The 14625-nt window shown below is 43.8% G+C and overlaps 1 protein-coding gene across 2 annotated transcripts in view; it reads right to left on the bottom strand.

The window, feature by feature from the left end:
- The window catches only part of WWTR1 (WW domain containing transcription regulator 1), a 138204-nt gene extending 124327 nt beyond the window's left edge, over window positions 1-13877 (bottom strand). The window contains exons 1-2 of one of the 2 annotated variants that reach the window (XM_043874739.1): window positions 13588-13877; window positions 12748-13184 (exon numbers count right to left, since the gene is read on the bottom strand). In XM_043874739.1, coding sequence (XP_043730674.1) covers window positions 12748-13178 — 431 coding nt within the window. In that variant the 5' untranslated portion in view covers window positions 13179-13184; window positions 13588-13877. The remainder of the gene's footprint in view (window positions 1-12747; window positions 13185-13587) is intronic. The other variant, XM_043874738.1, reaches the window with a different exon arrangement.
- Window positions 13878-14625: the final 748 nt, after the last annotated feature.

A 14625-nucleotide genomic window follows, 5' to 3' on the forward strand; every position in this document is an offset into this window, starting at 1 on the left:
GCTGTCACTAAAACACAATGTCACTGAGGTTTTATTACTTTTACATGCTATATAGCTGTATCATTTATTGTAGCAGTCTAGATTGGGACATATTCTGAATCATAATCATTTCGTGCATCAAGTCATTGGACAAATCAAAGTAAAGTCAGATTTTTAAAACATTCATTTAGAAGCTCCTACTTACATTTTGGAAAGGAAATCTTATATTTTAATGGCATTAGATACTATTTATTATACAGTGTCATTTTATCTTGTTCCACAATGTAACTTTTTTGTTTTACCCTTGACCGACTTGACCGTCAAGGTACAAAACAGACATTGTTTTAAAAATCCATTTGTAATAAGTGTCAGTAAATATAACCTTTCACTTCAGCTGAAGCAACTCCACAGCATCAGTTTACAACTCCATGCTTACTGGGAAGTTTATAATACTCTTTTTCAGCAGCTCTCAAAACTAGACTCCAAAGAAATATGTACCAGTTGCTAAGGTGTTTACCAAGGCCCAGAATGACTTAAAATGCAAAACTTAACTAGCTACTGATGCTTTGCTTTATTGTAAATTCAGACAATGCGTTTAGTCAGATCACAGGCTTATTTTATTCACACACATGAGATAAGCTGGACATTCCAATGCACGAACAACCGGGAAATCGGAGTCCTTTAATGGTTTTCAACTAATTAACTAGGGTTGGCCAATTAGTAGGTTAAATGAAAAGCACTTTGGCAAAACCTGACTCATTTCACTATGGCTAATTATTTTTAAAAAGGCTGTGCTGGTCCATCCCTTGTTCTAGCCACCTGCCTAAGTTTTCAGGCAAAAGTTTCAACAATTCTGCATCCAGCCTTCAAAATCATTTATTTAATGTTGACACTCCAAATTGTCAATAATGACTCTACACTCTCCTTTGCTCCTACTGCTAAATATCTGTTAATAATCACTGATGACTCAATAGTTATTAAAATGTAAGCCACAGATAAACACAAAGAACAACGGCCCCACTCTGTCCTGTGTGGGTTACTGTCCTTGGATCTTTGCTAGAGCACTTTCCCGAAGCCCCAAGCACACCCTTGCCATCTTCAAGCTTACAGAAATGTCAGATCAATAAATGTAAGTTTAACTATTTTCAGATCAGAGATAATTAAACTTTTTAAAAAGCCTATGAAGAAAACGGATCATATTTTAAAAACCTATCTGGGTACAGCTTAACATTTAAGTAGCTGATCCTTCCTCCATTTCCATCTTTCCTTTCTACAAGTTTTTTTATACAATACATATTTATGGATTCTATGCTAAAATGCACAAAGAGCAAATATATTCTGGATGATATATTAGGTAACAAGAATTCATATTTGCCTAAAGTCCTAAATGCACAGGCTTTTATTGCACATAGTACATAAAACTAAGACCCATAAAAGTGCTGGCAATTGTGCTGAAGAGTGTGTCTACAGAAAACACAAGTGATTTTATAAGCAGCACTGAAGTTTACTGCTTCTTCTATGGTTCTTAATCCCTTCTACTAAATTCACATGTTCACACAAATCCCAAGCCAGTAACAGGACCACTAGACGCTCCCAAATTTGCAGAATGCAGCAGAATAGCCTTTTACCTACAGTCCCAGCTTCCACTACAAAATGTATTCAAACTCAAATCAGTTTGATATAATCAAGCATGTTTTATTTACTTACACTGTGAAAGAGTAAATTGACCAGAGCATTGACATGCGTGATAATTTCAGAATCTACTTTACCAGCTATTGAAATCAGTCTGGCAAAATGAAGGAACAAAGATGGAAAGATACACACTCATTTGAAACTACAGTTACATAATATTCCAAACCATAAATTTTTAACTGGTACTCTGCAAATATAATCTGCTATTTTTATGGCTGCAATTAAGTATAACGCGTCTAGGCAGTAACAGTCCGGTAAGCTACAATCTGTGACAAAGGTTTGACCACAGCTAGGATTGGAGAAGGCAATTTTGCTCCTGGCAAGTGAGTATCATATCAATTAGAGTAGAGTAATATTTTTACCCAAGTCTTATAACTTATCTCGGTGAGTTATAAAACACTGATTTCAGGCCTCATTTTAACCGGATGTTTAAATAAGCAAATGTGTGATCCTTCCAGACGGTCAGCAGACCTCTCCAGGGAAAACTTCGAGCTTCTTAGCAGGACACCTCAGTGGTGGTGGGAACTCGCGGGCTATGACTTACGTAATTCAGGGGCTTATTGTCATCATTTTTCTCTCTTCTGTCCATAACCTTGTTCTCTATCTTCCAAGTCTCCTATAAATGTGTTATCATTTGTTTATAATTTAAAAAATAAAATGCTTTAAAGAAACAAACAAAAGCCATCTTATTCAATGTAGTACCCAATGTAGTACTTACTCAATGTAGCCCAACCCTGGAAAAAGTGGCCCCAGGGGAAACACGAGTCGCTGGATATATTTCAGTGCCCATCTTCCTCTGAGAAACATGCCATAAAATTAACCCTTCCTCTTTCTTGAACTTCCCTGAATTTCAGGCACCACTTTCTGGATTTCCTCATAAGTATCTCTGACCGCTTCCTCTCCATCTCCTTCACCAAGTCTAGGAACTTCTCTTTTCTTCTCAATCTTTGTGACCTCTCTCTAAGGAATCTCATCCATGCCTGGATTTGAATAATAATAATAATAATAATAATCTATGATCATAATATAGATAATACACACATAGATATAGTTGCCTGGGGTGAATATATGTATATATATCTCCCTTGGGTATCTTTAACATGTTAGAACGTTTCTCAGCCTCTTTTAAAGTTTCCAATACTGCTCGTTACAACAAGAAGCACTACCATTCCAGCCATTATACAGCCAGTAACCTGCAAATTTTCCATTCATCTCCTTTTCTCACGGCCCTGATCTCCTCCGTTACCAAATCCTATCCAATTTACCTCTCTAGTGTCCCTGAAATGATTTCACTAGCCCTCAAACGACTGATTTCACTTCTTCACTTTTCCAGCACCACCAAAGCAATTCCCCCATGACTGAGTCACTCGTGTGAGTGAGTACCTTCCTTCCAGAGTAGCAGAATATTCAAGTTATGGCTTGTGAATTCTGAAACTGCACATAAAATGTCTATCCCCATTTCATCCCAGTACAACCCACATCCTGATCGGTTTTGGAGCACCAAGGACATCAATTTTCCAAACCACAAAGCCAAATCCCAGTCTCTGAACTATAGTTACCCCAACGAGGCTTCTCACCCATCAAGAATCTCATGAAGTTCTCCAGAATTTAACTCATATCTATACTCAGTCCTGAGGGTGTATGAGGACCAACCAGAAAAAGAGACCACCTAAGCTGTGGTTCCCAAGATCCCCAAACAACCAACTGATGCAAGTATAAATGAGGTCATGTGTATACATAATAAATCCCTGGAAGATACACACGCAAATGTGAACAGTGGTTCCATTGAGTAAAACTGGAGGGCGGAGTGCTTTTATTTTTCACTTTACATTCTTCAGCTCTGCTTAAATTTTTTGATGAGAGTATGTTAAAAAGCCATCTTTATTTTTTGGCTGCAGGACCCGAGTTCCCCAACCAAGTTTCAACCTCAGCCCCCAGCAGTCTAAGCACCAAGTCCTAACCACCGACCCACCAGGGAATTCCCCAAAAGTCATCTTTTAAAAAGAAATTCAAAGATAAAATCAAGTCAGTAAAAGTTGTGTTTGTTCACTTGGGTTATACTTCTTTTGCTTGTGTTTTCTACTTTTTTTGATGGATTAACGGATTATAACAGTTGCTTCCTCAACCTGTGAACCCCAAGAAAGGGTTTTCATGGACAAATTGGGAGACAGACAAATACTCAGTATTTCAATATTTGCAGAAAATCCATCACAAAGAAATATATATTTTCAATAAAAATTCTAGCATATACATTTTTCCCCAGTGAACATGTTTCGTTTTGGCACAACATCTCTGAATACCCATCCTTCATCCATCTTCACTGCATTTAATACATCAAGCTAGGGTTCTAAATTTTCAGTCCAGGCGGGAGACAGACATGATTCCTGAACATGAAGATTCCTACAAGGAATTCCAGGCTGTAAGCTTGTAAAGATTTAAAAGAAAATACTACAGAATTCTTTCCTTATCAAAGCACCTACCTGTGTGCCAGGCACTGTGCTCAGGTCATACAATGACAAAGCAAGAAAAACATCCACTCTTGCCCTCATGGAAGTTACAGTGTAATAAGAAAGAAAAATAAATCGTCAGTAATAAGGGTAATTTCAGGCAGTCCCGTGGTTGGGACAGCCAAGTTTCCACTGCAGAGGGCTCGGGTTCAATCCCTGGTTGGAGAACTAAGATCCCGCACACAGTAAGGCACAGCCAAAAATAAAAATAAAAACACAAATAAAAACACACAGTGACACAGCCGCAGAGCTGAGCCTGGGGAGACCCAGAGGGCTATGGGAGAACATAGCCGAAGCACCTAAGCCAGTGCGGGGGCTGTGAGTCAGGGAAAACCTCCTGCAGGGCTGGCTCCCAAACTGATGCCTGAAGGTGGTGTGGGCGTTAACCAGGCAAAAAGCGGGGCAATAATGTTCCAGGCACAGGTAGCAGCTTGTGCCAAGTTCCTGAGGCCAGAAGGAGCGTAGCCAATGGGAGAAACTAAAAGACGTCCAGAGCAGCTGGAAGTTTCAGATTCGTAACTGTAACAGAAATGACTGACTTCCTGGGACACACCTCAAAGCCCAAAGCTCAGAGCCTCCGCACACAGGTCAGAAAGGGGCTTTCAACCTGGTTGTGTCTGGATTCTCCGCGATTCTCCAGCGAGACTGTCAGCTGCCTGGGGTCTGAAACCCTGCCCGATTTCTCCCCTCTCCACACGGTGCCCTCAACTGCCACATAAGAGCAGCGTGCAGATCTTTCCTGGTGGTGCTGGACCAGTTAGGATCTCTTAAGGTAGCACCAAGGCAAGGCCCCCGTCACCATCTCAACCAGGAGCAAGAACAGGAATAAGGAGACTTCCGGGGTGCCAGGCACGGCGCCAAGCACTTGGCATATAGTGCTGACTTCACTTCCTCGAGCATCATTTCTTCCCTTGTCATCTGCTGTGTCTAGATGGAACATTAAATAAAAGCCAGAAGTCCAGGAAAGAGAGCGTGCAAATAAAAGATACGTTAAAGGAAACTCAGAAGGTCTGCTGCCATCAGGTCTCCTTCTTATCCTGACTTTTATGGAGAATTTTTGGGTAAGATTTTCAGCAATTACTGTGTCGAACACATTCCCTGATGGCTCAGACAGTAGAGAATCTGCATGCAATGCAGGAGGCCCGGGTTCCATCCCAGGGTGGGAAAGATCCCCCAGAGAAGGGAATGGCAACCCACTGCAGTATTCTTGCCTGGAGAATCCCATGGACAGAGGAGGCTGGGGGGCTACACGGCCCACGGAGTCGCAAAGAGTCGGACACGACTGAGGGACCTACACTACCGTGTTACTGAATCACTGAGCTGTAATGAGCACAACGCTGTAATTCAACCACACTTCAATAAAAACTTTTGAAAAAGAAAAGAACCCCAAACAAGAAAAACACAGGCAGTCCCCAAAGAGGACTTTCTTGGTAACAAAAGCTCCAGGCTTCAGGTACCGAGCTAAGGCTTTCAGAGTCCCTCACGCCCCACACAACTACCCAAATCGACCACTCCCTCTTCCCGTGCCTCTGCGCTTGCCCTCTCCTGTGATTTTCCCCCCACTTCTCCAGATTTATGTTTATCGTGCAACATTTGGAACATACAGGAAAATAGAAACTAGACAAGAAAAATCTCCATAATCCCACAAATGACCATCGAAAACACTTTATGGAACCCTCTATCAGACAGACACACACACATACTTTTAAACATAGTATCAGGATTATGATACTTACACAAGGTACCATAACTGTTGGGTCTTTTTTATGTTATACCCCACTTGTTTGATATTTAAGGCCATTTCTTATCTCTAAGCATTGGTAACTGACTATTAAAGACAAGAAATACAAATGAAAGCCTAACACATATACACAAAGTACACTGAAAAGAAAAACTACAACTTGATTTAAATATGAAACTCTCAACTAGAGAAATAATAGTGAAGGCCACAAAAAAGGCTTCCCAAAGTCTACAAACATTCCTGGGTGGATGGTAAGAGATGACAGTTGGAATAAAATGTTCAAAAATTAAATATGCTTGTGAAATATTGGTTTAAAAATGAACTAGTTTTGTAATAAATGACTCTGGAATCATTAATGCATATTGTGAAATTCCAAGAGAGGGATAGAGCATGCAACATATCTCAAATCTATTGGTCTTTGTGAACCTTTTGTTCACAAAGTATCTGAGTGGACTAGGGTTCCAAGGAATACACTTTGGAAAACTGCTCTGCTGATATTTCAATGCACTAAAACATTCACAGTCCCCCAGTGGAAGGGCCATCCCCTCAGAACTTGCCCTTCAACAGTAAGTTTATTACTTCAATCCTCAGTCTTCCAAATCACACTTTTTAATAAAATTATCCTCTGGATTGGTGGGTTCTTTTACTTCCATCACCCTCTCCTGTGGTTAGATATTTCCTAACCACAGGAGGGAGGAAGGGAAAGACAAGGATAATTCCTACCCTTCTTAATTCAATTTGTCAACAAACAAAAATTAAGATCACTCAACCCTTTAAGCAATTTATTTCTAATCAATCTCTGCAATTATAAAAACAATGAGAAGTAACCTTTTCTCCTTTAAGCTGCTTTACTCACATTACCTAACTAAATTTCATCAGGAACTCGTCCAATCCTGGCATAAACTAGGTCATCCTTCATGTCACATCTGTGTTCCCCGCAAAATGATATGGATTCATGAATGGTGAAAATCTCAATGAGAAAATATAGGCATTGTCAATAGACTTCTCCATTTCTGGTTGATTTGCTTTATCATCTCTCTCTCTTGCTCTCTCTCCAACAATGAGAGCTCCAAATCTGAGTGCCCAGACTGAGCCTGGAAGCAAACCCGAATGCTCCACCCACCACTCCAAAGTTATCTGGTCACCAAGGATACCTAATTACAGGGCCTAATTATGGGCACGTAATTGGCATGAGGCAGTACAAGGGCAGGACAGGTTTGAGAATCACAACATTTTAATCCCATCTCTGCCACGTGCCTGTTAGGTGACCCTGGGCCATTTACTCAACCTTACTGTGCCTCAGCTTCCTCAACAGTAAAATGGTATAAAAATATGTACCTGTTCACAGGTCACTGTGAGGGTTAAAAGAAAGAATGTGTGAAAAGCACCTAGGGTTATGAACAAAGTCTCCACACTCATGTGTCAGGAGCGGGCTCCGTGGGTGCTCCCGATCACCCTGAGAAGCGCTGATTCAGCTGCCCGCCTCCTCTGGCATGGAACAGATAATCAACACATGTCAGTTACCTCCTCTTCTCATCTCTCCCCACTTCTCAATCCCACTCCCCTTCCAACACCAGCCCACACACGAAACTAGCAGCCACAAGCCAAATTACAAAAGTCAGAAAGTAGACTTTCCTCAGAAGTGACTGGATGCCTTTTGCCCAAGACGCTGCAGCAAAAAGCCACCACACCCCACGGTGGGTACCCCATTTAGGTTTCTTTAACACAAAGATTGACTGTCAGTTCTTATTTCCAACTTTAAAACCAAGCTTGCAATTCCAGATCCAGGCTGTCATTCAGCGCCAAACTTTAACTGAGAGCCAAAGTTAGTTTACCCTACTACCAAAGTCTCTGCATCTGATTTTGGCCAGGTAGCCAGTATGCATGTAGGGAGGCAAGAATGAACTTGTACTGCAATCTGACTATGTACCAGACACTCCAGGTATGTTATCTAATCTTCCAGATACCATGAAATAGGTATTATGATCCTTATTTTACAGACGAGGAAACTAAGGCAGCAAGCAATTTTTTTTGACTGACAAAAGGCTCTTCGAGAAAACAAGTACAGTATCCAGTCATCCAAAGGTAAACAGGGAAAACCAGCTAGAGTCAGTTCTTTTTTAAGAAAAGTAAATTTTAAACAATTTTAAACGAAATCTTTTCTAACTGAAAAGAATTTGAAAAGTTTACCTCCCACAAACATCTCTTAAGAAGTTACTGAAGTTTGTACTTCAGCTTTTCTAGCCATGGAAGGAAAGAGAAGTCCTCGGATGGCAGCCCTGTTGTAGGTCTAGAGAGAAACCAGAATGGGACACAGAGACTATGGAATCTGGACATAAAAGCTTAAGGAAAAGAAACCTGACGACCAAGGGCATTGAGAGCCTAGAAAATTCTGAGATCGTAATAAAGGCAAATAACATATAAATGTATAAAAAGGCAATTAGAAATACTAAGAAAAAAAATTTTTTTTTTAGAAAAAAATTTTTAAGAAAGTCAAGGTCCAAATATGAAGAAACTAAAAGGTGACACAAGTTTAAACAACCGATGAAGAACGAAAAGAAAGAATCCATTTGAATTTGTTGCTGGATATATCCTCCTGGGTGTCCCAGGAGTCCTGACACCAGACCCAGTGTGCAAGTCTAAGACCCAATCTAATAAACAAGGCAGTAAATTATAGCAAATGTTGCCTCCGGTTTTTCCACTTCGAGAAGAATTCACGAATACAGTCAACCAGGGGCCAAAGCACAAAACCTGTATCAGTCGTGGATTCGGAGCTTTGGAATGTTCAGGTGTCACCGACAAAAAGCAAAGTGTGCAACTGCCGGCCACCCAAACCTCCTGGACTCACAAAACGGGGAGTCAAGAAATACTGTCAGTTTCCAGAAAATAACAAAGGTGACCTAACAGACAAAGTTGAGATAATGTAAATATCCAACTTGGGAGAGGAAAAAAGGAACATTTTAAGGAGCTAAATTTCTCACTTTCTGATTAGGAGTTAAATATTGATAACAACAGTGGTAAAAGCATATTACTTAAAGGGTTAGGAAGGTAACAATCTAAGAATTAAAGACAGAAACAGTTATTAAACAAATTTAAAAGTTGCCTCCGTGAGCCCTGAGAAAGTGAAGGAAACCAAGTCCTTCTGTACTATTGGGTTTGTTACCAACTGCATAGATCACTTTGACAAAAATAAATTTCTACCACACATTACAGAAAAGGCTAAACACTAAAATTATTACTAAAAACTGGGAGTGGCAGCAAATGTTACAGTTGGAATTATATTTAAGAGTAGGGATATATTCTCTTATAGAATATGTTATTCAAATACAATTTTTCTGTAAGAATGGAAAGTTCTCCTGAAGCCAGATCATTTTCTTCTTTATAATTCTCTATTTTCTGGTCTAGATACACCAAACATGTACTCCATTTATAACCAGACTTTTTTTTTTTTTTTTTTTAATGTGATCAGTGTTCAAACCCTGTTGCGGACAGCCCAACACCCACACACCCCAACCTGATTTATGAGCTGTAGAGAACAGTAGGGACAATGCAGTCATCTTCAGAGGCCACGCATTTCAACATGGCCCGCATCCTCCCCACCATTTAACTAATGGTCCCCAACATCACAGGGAAGGTCTGAACACTGAGAAAAGGGTCCTTTAACAAGTGTCAGAAAGTGATTACACTGCATATACATAAGAGCAATCTTACCTGAGAAAATGACAAAAACTGTTCAAAGCTTCTTCAGTGTCCAGGTTTGACCTCCCACATAGCTCACTGTTCAACTGGGGAAGTGACATGGGGATTAAGTGGGGCGTGGAAAAAGGAAAATTGCTCCCAAAGTAAAGGCAACGGATGAGAGGGCCAGTCCACCAATAAATAATCACATGACTTCCCCCCTTCCCTGGCCTCAATTTTCCAACCTTCCCCTAAAAAATGACCTTGTCAATTACGAAATAATTTGATTTCTGATTTATAAAGCCCTCTACTCCTGACAGAATCAAGAATACGATTCTACTGAAAGCCCCATTTCACAGATGATGGTGCAAACTCATGTGTAGATTTTATGAAAATTAATCCAGGGTCGGCTGCCATCACTTTCCAAGATTCTACTTAAATCCACCCAGATACACTGCTTGATGAAAAAAATATATGACATATAACATTCCAACTTTAACAAAGCTCCAAAAGAAATTCGGAGAACTCTTGGAAGAGTTCTTTATCTCAAAAGACAATGATCACAGTGATTTAATTTCTTAAATTCCCTTAGCTACTTGACCAACAATTTTCAAGGATTGTTATCAGCTCAAGCCTACTGGCCTATTACCTACATGTTTTTCCAGTTGTCGTCATCACTGACTGTCCAAAGGAGATTCACCCGGCTTTGGACTGAGGACTGGCTTTTTGTTATTGTTGTTGTTTACTTGCTAAGTTGTGCTCAACTCTTTTGCGACCCTATGGGCCGCCCATGGGATTTCCCAGGCAAGAATACTGGAGTGGGTTGCCATTTCCTCCTCGAGGGGATCTTTCCCACCCAGGGATTAAACCCATGGTTCCTGCCTCATCTCCTGGATCGCAGGCAGGTTCTTCATCACTGAGCCACCCCGGAAGCCAAGGAGTGGCTTTAGTTGGGGGAATAAGGCAGATGTAGCAGACCAATTTTTTCTCAACCCAAGGCTAACTTCCACTTTTCACAAACATATTTTTGAGCTACTCCAATCATTCAAAATGTGTATAAAAGAGAATTCTTTTGTTTTGCTTTTGTTTAGGGATCTTTTCCCCTAGCTTTCCTCAGACATTAGGCAAGACTAGCTCTTATTTCATATTTTTAGCAACCAGTTATGCCGATTGTGTATCATATATTTGTGTGTGTATATATATAACCATAGTTCAAAAATCATTTGGGACCAAAAATATCTTCCAAAATTATTTTAAAATATTGGGTCTTTTTCTATTTGTATGTACTACTAAGTCCATTTCTACAAAAGTCACAATAACACATTCAAAACTGCATTTACCTAAGTAAGCAACACAACATGCTACTTCAGACCTTTATACAGTATATAAGGGCTGGAGCTAATGGTAAAGAACTTGCCTGCCAATTCAGGAGACACAAGAAATGCCGTTTCAATCCCTAGGTCAAGAAGATACCCTCAAGGAGGGCATAGCAGCCCACTCCTGTGTTCTTGCCTGGAGAATCCCATGGACAGAGGAGTCTGGCAGGCTGCAGTCCATAGGGTGGCAAAGAGTAGGAAATGACTTTGCACACATAGTATATAAACTAATGCCATCCTTTAGAACAATATCATCACACTTAGAAAAAATGTCATGCTATTATATCACATACTTGAATTCCACCAACTATTTAGATCAAAGCACTCAGTATGTGTCCACACTATCACTCAATAACCAGAAGACCAGTTGTGGACTAAAAATGATCATCAAGTCTGTTTCAAACAAGGGCTTCTCAGCGCTACATCAAGCTCTTCTCAGCAAAGAGCTCCTTGCACAAGATGTCAACAGTTTTGGGATGGAGAAGAAATAATTGCCTACCAGTATGAGTCAAATGGTTGGCTATTTTAAGCCTCCATCATCACTGTGTATTTGTTATCAGGTCCTCTGATAGCAATCAGAGTATCAAATATTATCTTATTAAAATTGCACATAACAACTTCTAAACTAAGGCTACTCTATTTTATATCTATATATATAGATATATAGACATATAGGCTATCTATATATATCTATATAGGCTTTAAAATAAAGTCTAAGGCAAGCTCTCAGAAGAGTTTTCCTCCACGGCAGTCAACAGCCAGCCAGGGCAGGCAATCCTGAACCTAGTGCTCCAGTTGGCAGGACTTCTATCCAGGCCATTGACGGCCTGACCCCCCATGACCTCACCGGTTATGTTTCAAGTTCCAGCTTGGCTTCTCCTCCAGAATATAATTATTCTAGGGTACCACAATTGAAGCAACCTTCTTTAGGCCTGTGAATACATTTTCTACACAGTCTAATTCCACTCGAGGGTAAAATTCACTACATCGAAAAGCCAGCACAACCTGTCGGGAAATAACGACAAAGCAGCTCCTGATCGATGATATTTTAGATTACCAAGTGCAACACAATAAAACTCCCCTGACCCAATTTCCACACAATTCATTTGTCCAGCCCACAACCACTTCACCACGCAGTTCCTAATTACATCACTGGGGGGTGCTGTATGGCCATTACGTCATCGAACTGGGACCCGTAAGGCCTAAATCAGTGTTCCCTGTTCCAGATTGCTTTTTCCAAGAATGGAGAGACAGCAGACCACCTACAGTAACAAAAGTTCCTCTCTCCTCCCACAAGCCTCAGATCTGTTCTAGAACTATCTTGATGTCACATCGCAGAGCACCAGGCTAGGAGTTACCTGACTTCGGGTGGGCCGGAAAGGGAGTTAAGAGTTTGGGTCCAGGAGGCAAAGTACTCCAGTATCAGTACTCCAGACTCAACGCATAATCATCTCTGTGTTTCACGAGAATTCTGCCCAAGTACTTTTTTCTTCTTCCTCGAAGAATTTTCATGTCCTGACGATCTCGCAACTTCCCGGATCCTGGAAGAACTTCACCAGACCCAGCTTCTGATCCCTTACAATTCCAGCACCCTAACACTAACTCCCACTTCCAGCCTCCCAGATTTCTGGGGGAAAGCCGTGCTAGGACACACATTATCACGCACGCACACACACGCACGTACGCACGCACGGTCACGAACACGCACAAGAAGAAGCGCGCGCGGCCTGGGGACTGTAACTCTGGGTACCCCCCTTGCTCCAGGCTGACTTACTTGAGGAAGTACCTCTGACCAGTGGCCGTAAAGGTCATCTCCCAGCCCGGGGGCAGCGGCAGCTCGTCGGTCACGTCGTAGGACTGCTGGCGGAGATGCGCGTGCTGCTGCGCGGGGCTGACCGCGGCGCCCGCGCCGGTGCCCAGCTGCAGGGACGCGGGCGACGAGTGCGAGCGGACGTGCTGGGCGCCGCCGGCCAGCCGGGGCCCCGGGTGGCCGCCGGACGAGTCGGTGCTCGACTGGCGCGAGTGAGAGCCGGAGTCGGGCTCCTTGAAGAACGATTCCGGCAGGATCTTCTTCCGCCACGAGCTGGGCTTGGGGTTCATCACCGAGTTGAAGAGGGCTTCGAGGTCCGTGTCTAGGTCTTGAGTGACGTGGATCACTTGCTGCCCGGGTGGCGGGAGCGGAGGGGGCGCCGAAGCCGGATTCATCTTCTGCTGGGAGAAAGGAGGTCAGATGAGCCTCTTACTGAAGGTCGGAGAATTGAAGGGGAGAAGAGCGAGAAGAGACAGATAGGTGTCCGCCTCGGGATCCCAGACACCCAGCACTTAAGCCCAGCGGGATGGGGGAGGGGTCCCTCCTGGCCTCCAGAATTATGCAACTTTCTTGAAGCCAAGAAGTTACCAGCAAAGGGGGAGGGGGTGGCTGCTGGGAGTTAACTGCACTGGAGACGCTAATGAAACTGCTGGTGTCTAAGGACAGGTCGAAACTTTCCAGGGCAGGCAGCGCCCCCAAAGTCCCAACCCGAGCCAACTCCAAGACGTCTCCACTCGGGAAGCCCGAGGAGCCGGGCGCCCTGGCGTGGTGCGGGGTGAGCGGGCGCGCGCCAGCGGGCACTACCTGGGCGCGCAGCGAAGCCGAGTCTGGGCGTGCGGTGGCCGCCGTGCCGCCCGAACTCGCCGTTGGGCCTGGGTCGCTCGGCTGCGTCCCGAGCTTGCAGGGCTGGATCTAGGGCCCGGCTGGCAAATCCCGACCCTACTCGGTGTCTGGCAGCCGAGAGGCTTCGGCTCTCACATCCCCCGAACTGGCCTCAGGCGCTCGCGCTCCGCGGAGAGGCGGAGAAGCAGACAGCGCGGCCGCCGCGGATCCCGGACTGTCCCATAAACAAAGTTTGGAGCAAACTCCCACTCCCAGGAAAGAGGCGGGCCCGAAAGTTGAGCTGTTGAATTATGCATGACCTCCAAGTCCCGAGCCTGCCTACCCCCTCTCGTCCCTCCCCTTCCTCCTCCTCCTCCTTCCACCCTGGCACCAGAGAACCCTGGGCGTGCTGGGTACTCTGCAGGGTAAGAGGAGATGGGTGCCCCCCACCCACTCCTCCTGGTCGCGCTGACCTCTCTCGCGGAACCCTGGATCTGCATTCCTTTGAGTTTACCACGGACTTGGGGCGGGATCAAAGGGAAAGTGGCCCGAGCCTGTTTAATCAAGGACTTGTGGACCGAAACCAGGCTGGGGGCGGCGGAAGGCACGCGAGTGAGGGGCCCAGACCGAGGAAGGGCGGGTCCTGGGTGCCGCGCCTTCTCTTCGTGCCGGGTACCGAGGCCGGGAGCCCGGAGCGCGGCAGTGATCAGTGGTTCTGCCTGAGGGCGGGCCCGGGTACGCTCCGGCGCGGGGAGACACCAGCGAGGCCAGCCTTTCCACGGGAGGCTGCATGTGACCATATTTGGTCTGGCGAGGAGGCATCTCGGCTGTTTGGCTTTCAATTGTCTGCTCTTGCGCAGACGGTGCCCAGAAAGTGCCTCTGTCGCTAGGGATGCGACTTCGCCAACTAGTTCACTGTAAACAAACAACCTTGAAACCATTTATCAGTTCTTTTTTCCTCTCCAGGGTGACTCGGGTCACCAGGGGTTGAGAAGAAACCCGGGCAAATCTTCGGTGCTG

The sequence above is a fragment of the Cervus elaphus genome, chromosome 19 (genome assembly GCF_910594005.1).
Source record: "Cervus elaphus chromosome 19, mCerEla1.1, whole genome shotgun sequence".
Taxonomy (NCBI): Eukaryota; Metazoa; Chordata; class Mammalia; order Artiodactyla; family Cervidae; genus Cervus; species Cervus elaphus.